This window comes from Scyliorhinus canicula, chromosome 9, assembly GCF_902713615.1.
Source record: "Scyliorhinus canicula chromosome 9, sScyCan1.1, whole genome shotgun sequence".
Taxonomy (NCBI): domain Eukaryota; kingdom Metazoa; phylum Chordata; class Chondrichthyes; order Carcharhiniformes; family Scyliorhinidae; genus Scyliorhinus; species Scyliorhinus canicula.
The window spans coordinates 116,421,165-116,444,606 of record NC_052154.1 but is presented as its reverse complement, the minus strand read 5'-3'; the positions used below and the strand labels follow the sequence as shown (position 1 = coordinate 116,444,606).

Here is a 23,442-nt window from a genome sequence, read left to right as displayed (position 1 = left end):
AAATGCTGCAGAAAACTAGTTTGAGGCACCTGCAGGATACTAAGACGGAGAGACAACCAATGGTGGGAGGACGCATCCTTCACCTTTAAACCATACATCCCAGAGTGGCAGTCAAGTGGACACTATCAGGTTGAAGAAGATGGAACCGGCCAAAGAAGATCTGGTGAAGTACATTTCAAAGGACTTCCCAAAAGTGGGATACCACCTGGGACGAAGGAAAAGAAATTGCGATGCACTGGGGCCGGTGGCAGAGTCTTGAAGCCCATTTCCCCACATGGGGCCGGAGGAACTGAATCTCAGTCCAAATCAAACCTATCTCATTCCCTTTGCAGGCTCCTTATGTCCTCCTGATAACTTACTTTCCTACCTAGTCATCAGCAAATTTAGCCAACATGCTCAGTGTCTTCATCCAAATCACTGACTAAAATGGCCCCGGCATTGATCCCTGTGACATTCCACTAGCTATAGCTTGCCAACCCGTAAGTGGCCTATTGGTCTCAACTCTCTGCTTCCTGCTAGCTAACCAATTCTCTATCCATGCTAATATTTTGCCCCCTATAACATGAGGCTTTTATATTGTGTAATAACCTTTGATGTGGCACCTCATCAAATGCCTTTTGAAAATCCAAGTGCACCCCATCTCCAGGTCCTCTTTTATCTCCTTTGTTGTTACTTCTTCAAAGAACTTAGTCAACAAACCATTTCCGTAGTCAAACAGGCTTTGCATAATGACCAAAACATTCCTGCTTAACTCCATTGCCATTAGCATACGATTTGAGAGCACAAAAGTGGCATGGGTACTTTTCAGAATTATATTTCACTTGTAAATATTTTACATTACATTGGTTTCACTTTATTCACGTGTATATCATCATTATTTGTTGACACGAGCCTAGTCAGAGAATTAAATGTACTGGCACACACTGGTGGTTACAAGGAAATTCGGGATACATCCTTCATTGTGCAGAAACAGTGTTATGGGGTTCCTGTGTTCATTCTTCAATGAATGTTCATGTCAGAGTCCCTCGTACTTGCCACTATGTAGCTTAACTTGGAGGTTCAGGTGGCCCTTCCTTCTGTACGTGATTGTTCGAGATCACTCAGTGGTGCGATGAATATAGGAATTTCTGATGTATTATAAGTATTTGGCGAAGTAAGCGTTAAACACTTGGGTTAGAGTGTGTTTGACTGTTGAAATAATGTTTTAAAAGATTGTTAGTTTGAAAGACAGTAAAGCTTTTGGGAGCTGGGATGCAATTAGCCATTGTAAAAAGCTTTGTTTTGTTTTGATTCGGGGATTCCCTGAGCAGTTAATTAGTCTTCATCTTGGTGCAATTATGTCATTGCTGGGTGGAGCTAAGGCATCAGGCTTTTTGAGAAAACAGTTTCAGTTCAGTGCTGATCTGGCTGAAGCTCAGAACACAGGTACGGTGAGGGCGGCATGTGGCGCAGTGGTTAACATTGGAACTGCAGCGCAGAGGACCTGGGTTCAAATCCCGGCTCTGGGTCACTGTCTGTATGGATTTTGCACATTCTTCCCATGTCTGCGTGGGTTTCATCCCCACAACCCAAAGATGTGTGGGTTAGGTGGATTGGTTACACTAAATTGCCCCTTAATTGAAAAAATAATAATAATTGGGTACTGTAAATTTTTTTAAAAACACAGGTAAGGCAGTTTGTTCTCACTGTATGTTAGTTAAAAGAGATTAACAGTATTTAAAACAATGCAGACTTGTCTGAAAACAGGGGGGAGTTGAAACAAGCCCACTTTTGAAGACATACAGCCAAAATTTCTGCATGGGTCTGACAGGAGTCAGATTTCTTTTGTAAAAAGTGTCAAAAGACCTCTTTATCAAAGAATATCTGTGAAGCAAGTATTCCTTTGTGCCATTGGTATTTAGCATGAAGTGAGAGCTTGGATGGTTTATTTTCTTGTTGTTTAAATGTAAATAAAGATAGCAGTTAAGAATATTGTATTCACTTTTAGTATTGTTTCAAAAGTAATTAATTGTCAGCTATTTTCTGGTGTGATATTCAAGATTTTAGTACTATGTTAGCAATAAAGTTTGTTTTAATACACTATATCTCTATTCATGTAATCACTTCTGGAGTGAAGTATTGTTTCCTCACAGTCTTAGAAAATTATAATAAAATATTGGGGATTCTGTTCAGTATCCTAGCCATTGTTGGAGTCTAGTCTTGCATCGTAATAGTGGGGATGATTGAAATGTCGTCAGTGAACTGAAAGTCCTGTAAGATATCTGCCACCCTGAGATGGACCCACATTTGAACAGTACTGACACAGCCTTTTAGGCCTCTCATTGTCTTACTTTGACTAAATGTTCCCACCACCACCTCACCACCGGTCCCCAACCACCAAATCCAGAATGCCAGGCCCTCGCGACTATGATCCGACCCTACTCAACAGACTTCACATTTTCTTGCTCCCCTCTCCTGTAGAGTTAAACCAAGAAAACTGCTAACTGTACACTTAAATACACAAAACCGGCAGTTGTACACTACCTTTAAACAAACCTGAATTGGATGCCACTGATTTTATCTTGAACATGGGACTTAATTTTTAAGCCGTTTCACTTTAATGAGTATTCATGGCATGCAAATGTATTACAAGTATGAACCTGCCACAGGCCGGCATTATGCTCAACTTTATCGCTACCGCTGACTTTATCCCTGGAACTCCGCTTTGTTGCGAATATCTTGTTCATGGTTCATGTGTTTTCATATGTTATTTTTCATTTTCAGAATTCTAAGTTTTTATGTAGAAAATTGGATAAATACAATTAAAGCAGCTTGGGCACTATTATACCTAAATGGTTGGCACCCATGTTGTTTTGAGAGGTTAACAGATAGAAAGGTATGATCATAAAACGTCAGGTGTGCTTACTTAGCTGCAGAGCTGGAGATGTGATCCCTACACTGCTAGCAAAGAAGTGCAGTCCACAAAGATGATTTTGTTTATGTGAGTTCCAGCTAAATTAATTTAAAGCATTCAGAGAGCCCTGAAAGGTTATAAACCCATTTACTTCATCAGATCAAAAAATCAGTTGTAAATAAGTGATAACTAAATTAGACTGGGTTGAGGAGGGACCAAAGCAGGCTACTCCATCATAGAGCTTAGAAAGGCTCTCTGGCTTTAGTTTGTCTTTTTGTTTGCAGGGAGAGATTTTTAGTTGCAATTTGGGCCTTTTGTGGTTTGCAGCTCACTGAGAGAAGTTAGCAGAAATAAATGACAGTTTGACAGACCTGCACTGCAAGCAGAGTGAAACACCGATTTAATCAATGACCACATGATATATGAGTGAGGCTTACTCTTGGCTTGAACCTTGTGAGGAACAGAAGCTGGAAGTTTGCCTAGTTTGAAGCTAGTGGGAGAATCCACAGTCTTATTCCAATCAAAAGTAATCAGCAGGCTAGCTTGGAAATATTGAAAAGTAATCAGAACAAGTGACTGAGGCTTCCACAGTCAAGAGAAGTAAATGAAAGCTTTTCCTCTTGAGAATAGCTGGAACCACAGGAATCTTTCCAGAGGACTATGGCATGCTTATGGGTGGTCTTGCTGCAGAAATAAATAACTTCAAAATAAATGAATCTTTTAAGAAAATTCTTGGCGAAAGTAAACCTCAGTGCATACCATAAGTAGTTATAAATCATATGTCATATGTATAAATCAGATTAGTTGTATTTTTGTTTAATTTTCTCAGTATACAAAAATGTTTTGGGTTTTTTTTAAGTGAAATCTTGTGGCATACTTCAGTTAGTCAAAACAAGTTCTTCAGATTTCTTTTTAAATGTTTATGTTCCCTAACAGGATTTTAACAACCCACCATTAAAAATTAGAAATTTCACGCCCCACCTAATTAGGTCACTCTGCACACAACTTTGGGGGTTCCATAAAATTCCCCCCAGTGTTTCCAACGGAAGGCTATTGATCCGAAACATCTGCAGATACTACCTGGCCTGCTGGGTATTTCCAGAATTTTCTTTCTTTTCATTTGCTCCGATTGTGTAGAATTCCAATGACAATGTCCTGTTCCATTCACTCAGGAAAGAGTTTCAACTAAATTCCGAGAAATGTTTCAAGTCCAAATATAGGACTATCTTTGTATTCATCGGATTTATACTACAGCAGGACTTCTTTTTTTTTTGCGCTTGAACAACAGTGATAGGGAAGGAAACAAATGTTGTCGGTCATCCTGACCTCCATGTACGTATCTAACTGCCATTTCATTTTCTTTTTCCAGAGGGTTTTTAATGTTTTGTACCCAATGCCGCCAGACCAGAGACGACATGTTAGTATAAATTCTGCACGTTGGCTTCCAGAACCTGGGATGGGTCTAGCATATGGAACCAATAAGGGAGACCTAGTGATTTGTCGGCCTGTGTAAGTACCATTTAATATTCAAGTGCATTTTATCCAGAAGAATTGCCTTCAAGGACTTGTTTCAAAACATATAGGTTGATTTGGTGCAAGTAAACCTACTACTTCGTAGTCTGGCACATTGACCCTTGTGGTGGCCCAATCGTGTGATCATACCGTAGCTGCTGCCAATTACACACTACAACTGGAGCCAACTTGTATTTTTGTCCAGGGATATCCAGGTATTACATAGGACATTCATGTAAAGCATAACTATCAATATTGACCTGTTGCACTAAATGGCCCGTTTTAGTGCTGTAGATGGGGCGGCACGGTAGCATAGTTGTTAGCACTGTTGCATCACAGAGCATGGGTCCCAGGTTCAAGTCCTGGCTTGGGTCACTGTCTGTGCGGAGTCAGCACATTCTCCATGTGGCTGCGTGGATTTCCTCCGTGTGCCCTGGTTTCCTCCCACAAGTCCCGAAAGACGTGCTGTTAGGTGAATTAGACATTCTGAATTCTCCCTCTGTGTACCCGAACAGGTGCCGGAATGTGGTGACTAATGGCTTTTCATATAACTTCATTGCAGTATCTATGTAAGCCTATTTGTGACAATAAAGAGTATTATTATTATTAGATTCTATGCAAGTCTGTGCAGATTTTTCCAGATCAGATCCAAGTTTTTATTTTACCAGATGCATTGTTTGTTTCCTGTTGATTTCTATCATTGGGATTTCATATGAGGTATCACTTTTCATGGACAAAACAGATTCAAAACAGCGAAATGGTCACCACTCAGTAGACCAAAGCTGGATTTGATCCTTATCGTTTTGTTAGGTTGTGGATGCCTGGTTCATTACTGGATGAGATGCGAATAATCTTTAATTATCATTGAGAAGCCATGTACTCCTTGACAGAGACATGGGGTGGAATTTTATGGACTAACATGGCAGGATGAGGCTGATTAAATGCAGCGAGCCATTCAAAAGTCCATTGAAAATCCCATTGGCAACTGTAAAATTTCAATCATGGTGTTGAACCAAGGAAACACTTGCAATGATGCTCTGTGGTTGTGGTGATTGACCTCCACCTGTCTGGGTGTCAGTCAACCCACTGGAGGGCTTTTGTTTTGACCCGTTGACATCAGTTTTGCTCCCCTTGCTACTATATTCTGGTGAATGCTGATTTGATGTTGTAAGTTGCTGCTGTAACTTCTCTTTTGACAGTCAGCTCTTGCACCTGTGTCCAGATCAAGACTGATGAGGTCTCAAGCTATAATTCTTCCAGAATCCACACTGATTAAGTTATTGATAGCTCTCCACCTGTTTGCTAAGTTGGCGAGGACTAAAACGCTGTAGTTTGGGACTTGGTCTTCCACATATGATTATTTGGAAAGCAAGTTTTGTATTGAGAATGTTGGGTTTATCTGCACAACAAACACCAGTCACTTCAAATAAGGATTTCTAATACCCACATGTTAAAATATTTCTTAGAACTAATACTACTAATTTGAAACGATCATAGTATAAATTGTCATTATGTATTTTTAGATAGTGCACTGAGCAATTTTGTTGTTTGTTTTTGTGGTCTGAAAGCATCCCTGTGCAGATTACATGTGACAAAATGTTATTTTTATTTTTTGTTACATCACTCCAAGAGGGTGGAAAATCATACTGGGAATCGTTTCTGTGGCAGTTGGCAGTTCTCCAGTCTCTCACCCATATGTATATTTGTCTATTTGAGTTCTAACCATAAATTCATCAAGCTGTTTTATAAATGTATTTATGGAATGTGGGTATCACTGGCTAGGCCAGCATCTGTTGCCCATCCCTAGTTACCATTAAGAAGGGATGGTGAGCTGCCGCCTTGAATCGCTGCAGTCCCCGAGGTGTAGATACGCCCGTAGTGCTGTTGAGGAGTTTGACACAGTGACAGGAGAGTTGGAAGGGAGCCTCCAGGTGATGGTGTTCCCACATATCTGTTGCCCATGTCCTCCTTAATGGTAGCAGTTGTGGGTTTGAAAGGTGTTGCCGAAGGAACCTTGGTAAGTTCCTGCAGTGCACCCGCATCGGTGGTGAAGAGACTGAATGCTTGTGGATGGGGTGCCAATTAAGCGGGCTGCATTATCCTGGATGGTGTTGAGCTTCTGCAGTGTTGTTAGTGCTGCATCCATCCAGGCAAGGGCAGAGTAAACCATCACACGTCTGACTTGTGCCTTCTAGATGATGGACAGGCTTTGAGGAGTCAAGTGGTGAATTATTTGCTGCAGGATTCCAAGCCTCTGACCTGTTCTTGGAGCCACATATTTATACGGCCAGTCCAGTTCACTTTCTGGTCAATGGTGACCCTGCCCCCTCCTAAGGATGTTGAGAATGGGGGATGCAGCGATGGTAATGCCATTGAATGTCATGGGACGATGGTTAGATCCTTTCTTGTTGGAAATGGTCATTGTGTGGCACAAATGTTACTTGCCACTTGTCAGCCCAAGCCTGAATATTGTCCAAGTCTTGCTGCATTTGCACATGAATATGTGGTCGTGTAGTGGTATTGTCAGTAGACTAGTCATCCAGAGACCCAGGGTAATGCTCTATGGTCCTGGGTTTGAATCCCACCAGGGCAGATGGTGAAATAGGGCAGCATGGTAGCATAGTGGTTAGCACGGTTGCTTCACAGCGTCGGTCCCAGGTTCGATTCCCGGCTTGGGTCACTGTCTGTGTGGAGTCTGCACATTCTCCCTGTGTCTGTGTGGATTTCCTCCGGGTGCTACAGTTTCCTCCCACAAGTCCCGAAAGACGTGCTGTTAGGTAATTTGCACGTTCGGAATTCTCCCTCAGTGTACCTGAACAGGTGCCGGAATATGGCGACTGGGGCTTTTCACAGTAACTTCATTGCGGCATTAATGTAAGCCTACTTGTGACAATGAAGATTTTTTTAAATAAAATTCAAATTCAACAAAAGTCTAGTGATGACCATGAAACCATTGTTGGTTGTCGTAAAACCCCATCTGGTTCACTAATGTCCTTTAGGGAAGGAAATTTGCCATCCTTACCTGGTCTGGCCTACATGTGATTCCAGACCCACAGAAATGTGGTTGACTCTTAAAATTGCCACTCCGTTCAAGGGCAAGTAGGGATGGGCCGAAAATGCTGGCCCAGCCTGTGATGCCCACGTCCCATGAACACATTTTTAAAAACTATTTCCATATCTGAGGAGTCATGAATAGTGCTGAACATTGTGCCTTTATCAGTGACAATAGAGTGATCTCAAATGTGTTTGTTGCCACACAATGCACAAATTCACACCGCCAGCAAGAGTAATATGAGCAATTACGAATGCATCACAAACCCCACCACCTGCGCCCCCTCCCCCCCCCCCCCCCCCCAAAAAAAAACTTGGCTATTTTCCAACTGCTAGATCAGCCATCTCAATGCATACCAGAAATTACACAAGGAAGCTTCTCGACCAGGCTTGTCCAGCATTTTCACGTGGGAAAGAGCCGCATTTCACAATGTTTTTCACTCAAGGGGCCGATGAGCAAATTTCAGAAAGATGAGCTTTGGCACAACATGAACTTAAAAAAAAAACTGGGGTAGTAAAAAAATACTGAAGGAGCAAAAAAAAAAATAATGAGTGAAATATATTCGAGTGTAATGTGTGTGGCAAGCTGATTACCAGGCTCAGGGTGCTCACTCAGTCAACCTTAGCCACTGAGAGGGTGGATCAGAGTGCATGATGATGTTTGTGGGTGAGGATGAGTTAGAACCCTGGCATTGGGAGTGACTTATGGAGACATTCTGCCCCACACTCTGAACACCCCACTCCCCCCACCACTCCACGCACCACTCTCACACCCAACACATTCTCCCACCACCAGGCTCTCCAACCACCTCCCTCATTTTTTCACATCCCAATCACATTCTCTCAACCCCCACACATACTCAAACCCCTCACACTCTCACCCCCTCATGCACCCACCCCCACATTCTATCACCCCCTACTCAGTCACCCCCACACACTCGCAAATCCCACCCTCTCTCAAATCCCACACTCTCGCACCCCTCACACTCTCTTGCTCGCGCCCCCCCAGTCTCTCGCCTCGTGCCCCCAGTCTCTCGTCTAGTGCCCCCACGGTCTCTCGTCTAGTGCCCCCACAGTCTCTCGTCTAGTGCCCCCACAGTCTCTCGTCTAGTGCCCTCACAGTCTCTCGCCTCGCGCCCCCCCAGTCTCTCGCCTCGCTCCCTCACACACTCTCGCCTTGCGCCCCAACACACTCGCCTCGTGCCCCCCACTCCCTCGCCTCGCGGCCCCCACATTCTCGCCTCGCAGCCCCCACTCTCTCGCCTCGCAGCCCCCACTCTCTCGCCTCGCGGCCCCACTCTCTCGCCTCGCGGCCCCACTCTCTCGCCTCGCGGCCCCCACATTCTCGCCTCGCGGCCCCACAGTCTCGCCTCGCGGGCCCACTCTCACCTCGCGGCCCCACACTCTCCTCGCGGCCCCACACTCGCATCGCGGCACCACTCTCTCGTCTAGTGCCCCCACAGTCTCTCGTCTAGTGCCCTCACAGTCTCTCGCCTCGCGCTCCCCCAGTCTCTCGCCTCGCTCCCTCACACTCTCTCGCCTTGCGCCCCAACACTCTCGCCTCGTGCCCCCCACTCTCTCGCCTCGCGGCCCCCACATTCTCGCATCGCAGCCCCCACTCTCTCGCCTCGCAGCCCCCACTCTCTCGCCTCGCGGCCCCACTCTCTCGCCTCGCGGCCCCCACATTCTCGCCTCGCGGCCCCCACATTCTCGCCTCGCGGCCCCACACTCTCCTCGCGGCCCCACTCGCCTCGCGGCCCCCCACACACCTCGCGGCCCCACACTCGCCTCGCGGCCCCACTCTCTGGCCTCGCGGCCCCACTCTCTGTCCTCGCGGCCCCACTCTCTCGCCTCGCGGCCCCACTCTCTCGCCTCGCGGCCCCACTCTCTCGCCTCGCAGCCCCACTCTCTCGCCTCGCGGCCCCACTCTCTCGCCTCGCGGCCCCACACACTCACCTCGCGGCCCCACACACGCCTCGCGGCCCCGCACTCTCGCCTCGCGGCCCCACTCTCGCGCCTCGCGGCCCCACTCTCTCGCCTCGCGGCCCAACTCTCACGCCTCGCGGCCCCACACACGCCTCGCGGCCCCGCACTCTCGCCTCGCGGCCCCACTCTCACGCCTCGCGGCCCCACTCTCTCGCCTCGCGGCCCCACTCTCTCGCCTCGCGGCCCCACTCTCTCGCCTCGCGGCCCCGCACTCTCGCCTCGCGGCCCCGCACTCTCGCCTCGCGGCCCCCCACTCTCGCCTCGCGGCCCTGCACTCTCACCTCATGCCCCGCCCGTTCTTTCTTGCGCCCTGCCCGCTCTTTCTCTCCCCCCGCCCGCTCTCTCTTGCGTCCCGCCCGCTCTCTCTCGGCCCCGCCCGCTCTCTCTAGCACCGCCTGCTCTCTCTCGCGCCCCGCCTGCTCTCTCTCGCGCCCCGCCTGCTCTCTCTCGCGCCCCGCCTGCTCTCTCTCGCGCCCCGCCTGCTCTCTCTCGCGCCCCGCCTGCTCTCTCTCGCGCCCCGCCCGCTCTCTCTCGCGCCCCGCCCGCGCTCTCTCGCGCCCGCCCGCTCTCTCTCGCGCCCCGCCCGCTCTCTCTCGCGCCCCGCCCGCTCTCTCTCGCGCCCCGCCCGCTCTCTCTCGCGCCCCGCCCGCTCTCTCTCGCGCCCCGCCCGCTCTCTCTCGCGCCCCGCCAGCTCTCCCTCGCGACCCGCCCGCTCTCCCTCGCGCCCCGCCCGCTCTCCCTCGCGCCCCCCGCCCCCTCTCGCGCCCCCCGCCCACCCTCTCTCGCGCCCCCCCGTCCGCGCTCTCAACGCCCCGCCCGCTCTCTCCATGCCCCGCCCGCTCTCGCCACGCCCTGCCCGCTCTCTCCACGTCCCGCCCACTCACTTGCCACCCCGCCCCCTCTCACCCCAGCCTGCTCTCTCCCGCGCCACGCCCGCGCTCTTTCACGCCCTGACCCCTTCACCCCGCCTACCGCACCCCACCTCCTCTCTCACCCCACCTCCTCTCTCACCCTGCCCCCCCTCTATCGCCCTGCCCCCCTCTATCGCCCTGCCCCCCCTCTATCGCCCTGCCCCCCCTCCATCACCCTGCCCCCCCCTCTATCGCCCTGCCCCCCCTCTATCGCCCTGCCCCCTCTCTCGCCCTGCCCCCTCTCTCGCCCTGCCCCCTCTCTCGCCCTGTCCCCTCTCTCGCCCTGTCCCCTCTCTCGCCCTGTCCCCTCTCTCGCCCTGCCCCCTCTCTCGCCCTGCCCCTCTCTCGCCCTGCCCCCTCTCTCGCCCTGCCCCCTCTCTCGCCCTGCCCCCTCTCTCGCCCTGCCCCCTCTCTCGCCTGCCCCCTCTCTCGCCCTGCCCCCTCTCTCTCGCCCTGCCCCCTCTCTCGCCCTGCCCCCTCTCTCGCCCTGCCCCCTCTCTCGCCCTGCCCCCTCTCTCGCCCTGCCCCCTCTCTCGCCCTGCCCCCTCTCTCGCCCTGCCCCCTCTCTCGCCCTGCCCCCTCTCTCGCCCTGCCCCCTCTCTCGCCTGCCCCCTCTCTCGCCCTGCCCCCTCTCTCGCCCTGCCCCCTCCCTCTCGCCCTGCCCCCTCCCTCGCCCTGCCCCCTCCCTCGCCCTGCCCCCTCCCCTCGCCCTGCCCCCTCCCTCGCCCTGCCCCCCTCCCTCGCCCTGCCCCCTCCCTCGCCCTGCCCCCCCCCTCGCCCTGCCCCCCCTCTCGCCCTGCCCCCTCTGCCCCCCCTGCCCCCCTCCCTCTCTGCCCTGCCCCTCCCTCTCTGCCCTGCCCCTCTCTCTCTGCCCTGCCCCCTCCCTCGCCCTGCCCCTCCCTCTCTGCCCTGCCCCCTCCCTCTCTGCCCTGCCCCTCCCTCTCTGCCCTGCCTGCCCCCCTCTCGACCCTCCCTGCCCCCCCTCTCGCCCTGCACCCCCTCCTCGCCCTGCCCCCCCTCCTCGCCCTGCCCCCCCTCTCGCCCTGCCCTCCCTTTCGCCCTGCCCCCCCTCTCGCCCTGCCCACTCTCCAGCCCCGCCCACTCTCCAGCCCCGCCCCGTCTCCCTCCCTGCATCCTCTCTTTTCCTCCCCATACCCTCTCTCTCCCTCCAGCCCCGCCTCCTCTCTCTCCTGCCCCACAGCCATCTTTAGGCCCCACACCTCTCTCTCATCCCACACCCCTCATCCCGCCTCATCCCTTCTCTCCCACCACCTCTTCTGCCCCAGCCCCTCCCTTCTGCCCCAGCCCCTCCCTTCTGCCCCAGCCCCTCCCTTCTGCCCCAGCCCCTCCCTTCTGCCCCAGCCCCTCCCTTCTGCCCCAGCCCCTCCCTTCTGCCCCAGCCCCTCCCTTCTGCCCCAGCCCCTCCCTTCTGCCCCAGCCCCTCCCTTCTGCCCCAGCCCCTCCCTTCTGCCCCAGCCCCTCCCTTCTGCCCCAGCCCCTCCCTTCTGCCCCAGCCCCTCCCTTCCGCCCCAGCCCTCCCTTCCGCCCCAGCCCTCCCTTCCGCCCCAGCCCTCCCTTCTGCCCCAGCCCCTCCCTTCTGCCCCAGCCCCTCCCTTCTGCCCCAGCCCCTCCCTTCTGCCCCACCCCTCCCTTCCGCCACAGCCCTCCCTTCCGCCCCACCCCTCCATTCCACCCCTCCCCCTCTCTTCCACCCCTCCCCCTCTCTTCCACCCCTCCCCCTCTCTTCCACCCCTCCCCCTCTCTTCCGCCTCTCTCCCGCCCGATCCCCCTCTCTCCCGCCCGATCCCCCTCTCTCCCGTCCCACCCCCTCTCTTCCGCCCGATCCTCCTCTCTCCGGCCCGATCCTCCTCTCTCTGGCCCCACCCCCTCTCTCTGGCCCCACCCCCTCTCTCCGGCCCCATCCCCCTCGCCTTCTCTCACCTCCACCCCCTTCTCCCCCCCCCCCCCCCATCTCCCCCCCCAACCTCCATCTCTTACTTCCTCCCCCCCCCCCACTTTCCGGGCCTACAGCTCTCCAGGCCCCGCTCCTTGGCTCCCCAAGTCCTGCTCCTTGACTCACCAGCCACATCCCTTGGTCTCCTCGGCCATCGGCTCCTTGGGTGGTCCTCGGGTCCCAAACTCACCGGTGAGTTTGCTCAATGTTTCTTTCCCACATTTGCTCAGATTGGCTCATTTGTGATTGCAGGAGCAGCAACATGCAGATTCTTCATTCAAACCTACCTGTTGGACCGCCATTTTGTAAGCTGGCTCTGGGAACACAGAGGGCCCTTGAGGGCCGCATTTATCCCTCAGGCACCACTTTAAGTCTGTTCTAAGCAGTATATCATGCAATACATATGTGCAATAAAGATAGGTTGAAAGCTCCATGCAATACGTTTATATCCAGCACAAGAAACGATCAAACCATGTTCTCAGAAATGCTGTATTATCATCAGTTGCTTTCAGTCGAGTGCAACACTATAAAGAAAGACATTTGCGATAACGGAGCTTGCTGGTGAAAACTGGGGATAAAACTGTTTGCATAAACTGTTACATGTTTTTGCCTATTTATGTCTTTTGTAGCAATTGCCAACTTTAGCTGTTCTGATGATGTATGGTTTTGAAAGCAAAACACTGCAGATGCTCCAAATTTAAAATAAAACAAAATATTGGCAGTACTCAGCTGGTCTGACACCATTTGTGAAGACAGAAGCAGAGTTAATGTTTCAGGTTGACTTGAGAGAGGGAGAGAACAAAGGGAAAGTCGCTGATGGCATATAATGCAGGAGATTTCAGGCAAATACAAAGGCAGGGAAAAGGAGAGGTTGGTTTGATCTTTCATCTCTTTTATGTACTAGAGGGGTTTCAAGTGTTGAGGAATTGTAGAATTCAGTTTTCACCACCAATGTGAGCAATCTCAATCTTGTACAGCATCGAGTGTATTTCTCCACTTTCAGATCAATGTTTATTAATCCAACTTTAAAAGAACTTCTTACACCTGGAGCAGCAATTTTTCCCATGATTTTTGCATGGGGTTCCTTGTTCAGATATTGTGGTGTGTACTGCAGTAGCACTGCCATATCACGGTTAGAATAGAATTTACAGTGCAGAAGGAGGCCATTCGGCCCATCGAGTCTGCACCGGCTCTTGGAAAGTGCACCCTACCCAAGCCCACACCCGCACCCTATCCCCATAACCCAGTAACCCCACCCAACACCAAGGGCAATTTTGGACACTAAGGGCAATTTAGCATGGCCAATCCACCTAACCTGCACATCTTTGGACTGTGGGAGGAAACCGGAGTACCCGGAGGAAACCCACGCACACACGGGGAAAACGTGCAGACTCTGCACAGACAGTGAACCAAGCCAGGAATCGAACCTGGGACTCTGGAACTGTGAAGCAATTGTGCTAACCACCATGCTAACGTGCTGCCCCTAAACACAAGTAACATTTATCAAACTGATTCCAGGTGGTACTGAGCCCACTGTAACTGTTCTTTGTTTGAAGTATGAATGTCCGAAATAGTGTCTATGATCTACAATTTAGGTATCGGTATCAAAGTTATTTGTGTGACTAGTGTTTTGAGGGTTGATGGTTCTTGGGTTTTTCCCAAGCACCTTTAACATTGCACGATCACTTGATATTTCACAAGAATGTTATCAGATAAAACTTGACAGCAGACAACACCAGACGATCAAAAGCTTTGTCCGAGGTATATTTCAAAGACATGCTAATCTTTTACTCGTTTTCCAATGCCTTAAATTAATAGCACATTTAAAATTGAAATTAGTCCTTAAAAATTGCACCCATCTCCATGATGAGCAATGGCTTCAAGTAGGAATGTTGAGAAGATTCAAAAATCAGACTTTATTTTTAGATTAAATGTACGGTTACATATGGTTGATCAGTTCACAGAACAGCATCAAAATTGACATTTAAAAAGTTAAACAAGAAGAACGAAGGACCATTGGGGTTTTATTTACTTTGTTTTACTCCAGGTAGATTTTTTTTTAAAAGAGCATCTCCAATCATTCCCATAGAGGAACCTTCACTGTGTTCCAGAGTGTGCTTTCCTTTGCTCAGATTTCGAGGTAAGTGAGCAGTGCACCCAGCAATCTAACAATCCTCTTCACTTTGTTTACTGATCGGTGTTGTCCGCCGTTTTCATGATCTTTCCTGATAGGCAGCAGAATAAACACTGCATTAGGCTGTGGCATAAGGTTTAACTGGCAAGGACATTTATAGGACAGCATATTAATAAAAAGTGAACTAGAACAACGACCCAACATAGATTTTACAGTGGTTAATAAACCACTATCTCATGAAATAAATAAGAAGTTAACAGCTTGCAAAGTAACAAATGGACTCTTGCCATATAAGTAGTTTGAATGCTGCAACAGTGAGCTGAATTTTATCAACGATTGGCAAGTCCCACCACCTAAGCTGAAAGCAGGAGCTGACTCCTCTTCAGACAGTGGCAGGACACTGCGATGAAGTTTTTTCCAGCAGTGTCAAATTATTTTTTTAAATAAATTTAAAGTACTCAATTCATTTTATCCAATTAAGGGGCGATTTAGCATGGTCAGTCCACCTACCCTGCACATCTTTGGGTTGTGGGGGCCTAATCCATCAAAACACAGGGATAATGTGCAAACACCACACGGACAGTGACCCGGAGACGGGTTCAAACCTGGGACCTTGGCGCCGTGAGGCAGCAATGCTAACCACTGTGCCACCGTGCTGCAGTGTCAGATTAAGTACGACAGTCTACCCCCAAAAGCTGCTAGCCCAGTCAGCGGGCCAGCACCTGAACAACCTCAGCAGCACCACTGTTAGCAGTGGCCATTGTTGAGGAGGTTTTACTCTGCTTCAATGGTGGAGCACTCTTAAAGACAGGTCAGTATGGATGGGAGGGGCTCTAGAGCCTGGCAGTCAGAATCTGGGAATCAGTGGGGTTGGCAGGAAACAGTTGTTGCTGGCGGCCTCTCCCTGGGCTATGCAGTTTCTGTCGTTGAGGGGTCTCCTATCCTTGGAACCTGCAGGGGGGCTGCCAGGATTTTCCTGGGAGTCTCCCTTTGAGATGGTGGGCCCATTGATGTGGCCAAAATGTCTGCAGCGGTGGAAGTGAAGCTTATTTGGCCATTTAGGTGTCTCACTTGGTAGGTAAAGTAAGATAAAGGTACGGTTATGTTGCCATAGACCCAGGTGACCATAGGCTGCTTTGCCCTTTTGAGGGGGAGAGATGACTGGTGGTGATTTAACCTGAGGATCACCACACCTTAGCCAAGAGGCAAGGTTGAGAAGGCGAGCCTTCATAAATAACTCAATTGGTTGCCCAGTGGGTGGCTATACTGCCACATTCAAACTGCTGGCTATATGGCATGATGGAACACAAACAGAAAATCTAAGAAAAAATAGTTTTTCTTCAAAGTAGTCCCCTTATAAAAAAAATAAGGGGTTAACAGTGTTGCCTTAAATTTCTTTGCAATATCATTGCTCCTCAAGCAGGGTCACTCCCGCTGCTCGGTCAGTAATCCTATTGGTTGCAGGAGTTCTTGAGAGGCTCCACTGCATATGGGCAGTTAAGTATAACACTTGAGAGATGCTCTAGAACTGTCCAACCCTGGGAATCCACACCACACGGTAAAACATCTGCATTCCAAGTCTGTAACATGGTGACTCCGGAATGGCTCTCTATAAATCAAAATATTCCAAAAAGTGTAAATAGAAGCATGATAAATTAATTGAAATTCTTTGTAGTTTGGATTAACAAGGACTGATGATGAAACTCCATCTGTAAGTTGCTACATAAAATGTTACGTTACTAGGATGTTTCCTATACAAAATATTTATTTTGTACTTGGATAGCAACACATTTTAATGCAAAACAGTCCAATGTCTTTTTAGCAACACAAATATAACCTCTTGGCAATGGTAACTGATTAACCTTTGCTGGGAACAACATTTTATTTCGACATGGAAAATGTCTGTTTCATTACAGAAGAAACACTGCAGGATTGTCTGTAACTAAATTAATGCAGTGAAATAAGAGACTGTTGCATTGGTTACACGTTAATGCAGGTGACTAATTTCTATTAAGTGCTATTGTTTGGCGTTCTCTATTAAAGGAGGTAGCACAGACCCATTTTTTGGTACCACTGTAGCATAATCATATTACATCTATAGGGCAAACAAATAAAGGGAAAAGTAATATTTCCTATCTTCAGAAATGTTGTTTTATGTTGATTTTTAAAAATCTAACAAAATATATTATCAACAGTATATCTGTAGGCAGTTCATGTCTCTTATTTTAGCTAGGCTATTCTGCCATAGCACATCTTAGACTTTCCACTTTGACCACAGCTGGTGATCTGGGTGCAAAGTACACCCAAAGTTTTGCTAACTTTGAGAAGCTATTTCATGCTTTTCTGCTGAAACTTATTTAAGTATCTTCAAATGCAAAATCTACCATGAATTACCGCAATTGGGCAGCATTTTAGGACATTATTTTTTTATAGCAACATTTTCTTTAAAAATATTGATTGGTATATTTAGCAGTGGGTACCATTTGATTAATACTGATGAAAATGGGCTTATCATACTGTAATTAACATATTAATCTACCAGCTGTAAGTAAGCCAAATGACTTATAAAATAGTGTACAAACTACTTGCTTGTTGGGGTACAGTTGTCAGTTGTTTAGTAAATTTGAAACAACATGCATGAGCTTTTAAAATGTGCCTTTTAGTGCCTGTGTATCCAGAGGTTCCAGTTAATTTGAAGGTCTACGATTGAGTGCAATTAACAGAAACTCCCAGTCGCGACTAATTTAGTCTGTGGGCTTGGCCAGTTTTGTCAGTGGGGATACTTTCTAACCAATATCACGATCCCCACCACCCCACCGTCACTGTAGGCCCCAACTTAACTGTACAAAGTAAGCAGGGCATGCCAGATCACTGCCAATGGCCCAGCTGGTATTGGTGCAAATCTATTCAGTTCAGATAGGACTTATTTTAGCAAGACAGTCATTTTTATGTCTTAACTGAAGTGCTTACATAATCGACAGTCTCTACATTTCCAAATTATTGTTTTTATGTTAAACCTTATATATGTCTGGGAGGCTCAGTGAGGTTGGACCACTACGCCCCCCCAAACGTATTCAGCCCACTCCCCAACACTCAACCCTGATCTCGGTCCCATGGTCGAAGTCTACTCGTCCAGATTTTATTCTCTATCTCCTTGCTTATTTTCCAGTCTTTCTGCCTTAGAAAAAATCTTTTGATACATTTATGAAGTGTTCAAAGGAACTCTTAAATTTATGGAAAAAGACAAACAAATGCAGATGAACAAATCAGAAATAAAAACAGCATTGGCATTGGGGGGGAAAAAACAGAAATGTCCTTTGTAAGAGGCCTTCCTGTTTATTTCCGTTCCCATTTCATTTATTTAATTATTTTTAGTCCATCTACCCATAATCGAAATGTGCGTTTAAGCTGAAGCAACCTGCTTGTCAGGTCATTGTATCTCAGGTTTTGTATTTTGGACAGGAGAAACCAGACGCTTCGGTGCTTAGTGGATCTTAGGAACCAGCTTTGGAGAAAATCTGTTCAATTAGTTGGCTGGCAACTGGTGGGTTGGCCAGGGATAGTGTTTTGTCTGACAACAGAGGGTGATTGTTTCCTGCGTGATGTTTTCTGAGAGAACTTGGCACAGGTGTTTGGTCCTTAGAAGAAGAAGGAACATGCTTTCTCTCTCTTAATGGAAGAACCACTTTGTTGTTCTAAAAGCAGTGAGTGCCTGGCACATCTTTGCTGTAAATTCAAAATGATCCTGAATCTGTAGAAAAAGTGGACTACATAGGGAGAAGCCTCTAGACCCTTGAAGGCAGAGGAACTTTGTTTTCTCCATCATCTGCTGCCGGTTGCCTGCTGTCTCTGTGAGTCTGAAGTGAAGATCATTGCAAGCTGAAGGAAAAGGAAGTACCTAATTGAAAGCCAATCTTGAGGAAGAAACTAACTGGAAGACATTCATCTGAATTAAAGATCCTTTATCCTTTTATTATTTATTTCTCTTTCAACCACCCTTTTCTCTTTGTGTTGTCTGTTTGTGTGTGGAGAGTGGGATTAGTCAGAAAGGAGGGTGGGGCTGAGAAAGAGTATTGGATAATCTGTTACATTTTTCTGTCAGTTTAATTATAAAAAGTTACTTATGTTAAAGTTACAAACCTGGTGACCGCAGTTTATTGGGCTCAGCCAAGGACCTCGGGTATTTTAAATAAAATTTTATTTTACTTGTGTTGTGATTCTGGGTCAAGTGGGGGTGGAATTGACCACGCACAAGCCCAGGGTGTTGTAACATCTTCAAATGCTGACTGACTAGCTGTGCAATTCAGGATGTTTCCCCTTTCACTTCAAATCTCAAAGCTTATTCTGGCCGACGGCTGTGTTTCTCCATTTGTGCCAAAACAGCTTGACCCAATAAATGTTACTGTTCACTTTCTTATTTTAAGAATAACTTTGGCACTGATATTTGTAATATGTAGTGAATGCTGAATAAGATGCTCACACCATTTGACATCCCAGGTACTATGTAGGAGATCTGAGACAGTATTTGGCTGACTTGTCGAATGTTTCCAGCATTTTCATATTTTGTTTCTGGTTTCCAGGATCCAGCAGTAGTTTGAGTAAATAGCCTTTCAAATTAAAACAGCTAAGACATGAAGTGAGCTGCTAAGCTTTTATGCACATTCGGATCTGGTGAAGAGAACAGAATAAGTAATAAATGTGGAGCAGAAGGTTCTCTTGAATAACAAGTCTTCATAGTCCATTGCTTTCATTGTATTGAAGTTTTTAGGCTTCAACCAACCATTGACATAACTTTGTATTGCTGATTCCGCGCTAATGTTTGGCGCCAGTATTCACCAACATTAAAAATATGTTGAAATGGTGGCTCCGTCGGATCTGTGTCACACAATTACTTTGTTTCGTTTGCTACTCTTCTATCCATTAAAAGTAAATTTATTGCTTCCTACCATCTGTCGCACTCAATGCACAAGTGTGTGTACATTTCTAGAAACAAATTACATGTGCACACATTTGCTGTTAATTTTTTTCCATTTTCATTTTCGACATCCATTTTAAAATGAAAACTGCTCTGTAAACTTGTCAAGCTGTCATTACAAGCTTCTGCTGGAAGTGGTGCTGGGACTACACATTTTGGATCTTCTGGCTGCATGGTGCACACTGATGAAGGATACCATGTCCAATAAACACTGCCTGTGTGCGTTGCAAAATGCTGTGAATTTCACACTTTGATTTGTTACTGTCAATGGTTAAAATTATTATTTCCAAGTGAAGACAGAATTTAAAATGTTAATTAATTACTTCTGCCAGCCTGGTTGAATTACTATTAACTCAGCAGCATGGGCTAGTAATCTAGGAACACAAGTTCAATAAACTGTGGTCACCAGGTTTGTAACTTTAACATAAGTAATTTTTAAATTATGTACAGTATCATAATTAAACTGACAGAAAAATGTAACTGATTATCCAATATTCTTTCCCAGCCCCTCCCTCCTTTCTGGTTGAGTGTCTGTGTGCCATGTCTCTGGTGCTCCCTCTAGTGTCTAGCTAGTCGACGTGTATTTACATTAACCCCTTGTATATTTACAGTGATGCATATCACCACAGTCTGTTTGTGAATTTGAATTCAGATTTTAGATATTGGAAACCAAAGAAAATCATTGGGGGGGAAAAATGACCAAAAGCTGGCTGATTGCAATTCGTACCCACCTTGTGCTCAATGTCATTTCGGAAGGAGACTTGTCAATTTTACTCAGTTACTTCTATTGCATACTACTGTGATTGGCAACCAGAAGTGGCCCAGAAAGACACTTTTTTAAAAAACTTTGGAACTTTTTTTGAAAACTTTGTTTTTTTAATAAATGACAAGGCTGGGCAATAAATGTTGACTGCCAGCAACCACAGGCCTCAAGAATATTTTTTATTCAGTAGCTTTTATATCCCTGTTTCATCTCATAATGACATTTAAATCTGCAGCACCACCAGTGTCATCAGGTGTAAATTAGGTTTAAGTTTTCTGTCTGTTCTTCATATATTGAAGTTTAGAATAGATGTGCGAGGCAAGTTTTTTTACACAGGGTGATAAATATATGGAACGCGTGCTTGGGAAGGTAGTGGGAGCTGGTACGATAGTGGCATTTAAGGACATCTAGACAAATATATGAATAGGGTGAGAATGGAAGGACATGGACTCCGTAAGTTTAGACAGTTTTAGTTTAGGCAGGTACCATGGTTGGCGCAGGCTTGGAGGGCCGAAGGGCCTGTTCCTGTGCTGTATTCTTTGTTCTTTGTCTAGTTGGATTTAAATGGATTATAATCTAATGCCGTAATAACCCCTGTTTGAAAACGCATGATTAAAAGAATACACTAAAATAGCACCCAAAGCACCGCAAAGTAGACGTAGTCAAATTATTTACGCTCTTAGGGCAGCACGGTGGCCTAGTGGTTAGCACAACCGCCTCACGGCGCTGAGGTCCCAGGTTCGATCCCGGCTCTGGGTCACTGTCCGTGTGGAGTTTGCACGTTCTCCCCGTGTCTGCGTGGGTTTCGCCCCCACAATCCAAAAAAAATGTGCAGTGTAGGTGGATTGGCCACGCTAAATTGCCCCTTAATTGGGAAAAAAAATAATTGGCTAATCTAAATTTATTAAAAAAAAAAAAAAAATTATTTACGCTCACCTTACTGATCCCCTGCATCACAACATTTTCCTCCCTCAGATGCACAGGATTGCATTTCTCCTGATCCACAGGTCGTCTATTTCTCCCCCCAATCCCATTTTCCATATAAATCTAGGTACTGGGTGTTATCTTATTATTCACTGAGATGACAGCACAGTGAGGTCTGATTCCACCTTCATCTGATGTCCACATACCTGCATCTATCAGCAGGAACCATGGATAACAATCAAACACCGCCTTTTTTCAGACCTCTTGCCTCTAGGTAGCACCCAACCCCAGTTCCTTGTTGCTCAGCTTGCTCAACACTGACCATAAATTCAATGCTGGGACTTTTGTGTTGCTTCATACATATCACTGTGATGTACCCATTCATTGGGTACTACCGTATACACAATAGGAATTAAAATTAGGATTAGCAAAGTCCACTTTATTTAAGGGCCATGATGTGGAGATGCCGGCGTTGGACTGGGGTGAGCACAGTAAGAAGTCTTACAACACCAGGTTAAAGTCCAACAGGTTTGTTTCAAACACGAGCTTTCGGAGCACGGCTCCTTCTTCAGGTGAATGGAAAGGCTTGTTCCAGAAATGTTTATATAGACACAGTCAGAGATGCCCCGGAATGCGAGCACCTGCAGGCAATCAAATCATCAAAGATGCAGAGAGAGAGGTAACTCCAGGTTAAAGAGGTGTGAATTGTCCCAAGCCAGTTCAGTCGGTAGGCCTCTGCAAGTCCAGGCTTGTTGGTGGGGGCCGAATGTCGCATTACATTCGGCCCCCACCAACAAGCCTGGACTTGCAGAGGCCTACCGACTGAACTGGCTTGGGACAATTCACACCTCTTTAACCTGGAGTTACCTCTCTCTCTGCATCTTTGATGATTTGATTGCCTGCAGGTGCTCGCATTCCGGGGCATCTCTGACTGTGTCTATATAAACATTTCTGGAACAAGCCTTTCCATTCACCTGAAGAAGGAGCCGTGCTCCGAAAGCTCGTGTTTGAAACAAACCTGTTGGACTTTAACCTGGTGTTGTAAGACTTCTTACTTTATTTAAGGGATTATGAGTTCAATCTTGGCAATTAGCTGGAGGATTTTTTGAAGATGATTAAAAGATGATTAATATATTGTGATAATTTATTGATATGTCTTAAAAAGATTGGTTTCTGGTCGTCCCAGAGCAGGCAATTTGACATGTTTGCGTTTTAGGTTCTTGTGTGTGCTTAATAAGGACCATCAAAAATTAGAAAGTGGTTTTCAGCCAACTTGTTCCAGGGTGATTTGTTTTATCAACGGTCGCGGAGGGGAAAGCGGGGGGGGGGGGAGATTTGGCTCTATTAAAAAATTCTGCTTTGCTTTGCTTTACATATGCAGTTACTTTGAAATACAGTGCCCATTAAGAGAACAGAACATTGAGCAAGCACTCGCGCTGAATTAGACAAATCTCCCCCAAGACAAAGGGAGAAATAATGATTCCAATTGATTTATAGATTATGAAGAATCCTTGTGGTTGCAGAATACTACATGCTGGTGTCATTATGCATAACCGGCAAAACAACTGAATTTTTATGCAATAGACATTGCTTCCTTCTGTTAACATATATCTGTATATATTTGCTGACGCAATTTGAGTGGAGAATTTTAATGAGTTTTCAATAAGTGTCCAAGAGCCTGTTTTTCATCACCAGCGACTTGCGGTGCTTCTGCAACAGTGTGAATCGAGTATTTTGCTTCAAACCCCATGGGCCGTACATGTGGATTGATTGTTTTCATCATGTACCTCTGTATGCAGCATTGTAAAGTTTAAAATGCAAGATAGATTTTATTGTGCCATCATTCACATATCTGTAATGTTACTTCTCAAAGAGAGGTTATTTGGCAGATTTTTCAGTCTGGTAACCCATTGGGTGTTTAACAGGCACAGCATGAATCTGTGGTACAGGACCCTGGTTGACTGTTGTGCATCTAATTTGGGCTGTAAATTTGAATGCAGCTGCAGAGTTGAGAGGTAGCATAGCTGAAGCCTCTAATCAGCCGTCAGTAACTTGCGACTGGTTGGATCAGTATTTGAATTCAAGTCTTCATGGCTACCATCGACACTGCAAACTGCCGGCTCAAAGTGGAGAGGATCTCCCAAGAAGATCGGGCATATAGACACTGACATTCAGTTTTTACAAAGATGCAAGAAAGCAGACAAGACACGCATTCAAAGTATCGTCTTGCATCATTGACTTTGTCTATATATGTGTTTCTGGAACCCACCTCTTCATTCACCTGAGGAAGGAGCTGCACTCCGAAAGCTAGTGATTCGAAACAAACCTGTTGGACTTGA

General features: G+C 47.1%; 1 protein-coding gene across 1 annotated transcript in view; it reads left to right on the top strand.

Annotated features, from left to right (window-relative positions):
- Positions 1 to 23,442, top strand: part of LOC119971629 (activating molecule in BECN1-regulated autophagy protein 1-like) — a 520,908-nt gene that overhangs the window by 404,310 nt on the left and 93,156 nt on the right. The window contains 1 exon segment of the mRNA XM_038807450.1: positions 4,263 to 4,402. Coding sequence (XP_038663378.1) covers positions 4,263 to 4,402 — 140 coding nt within the window.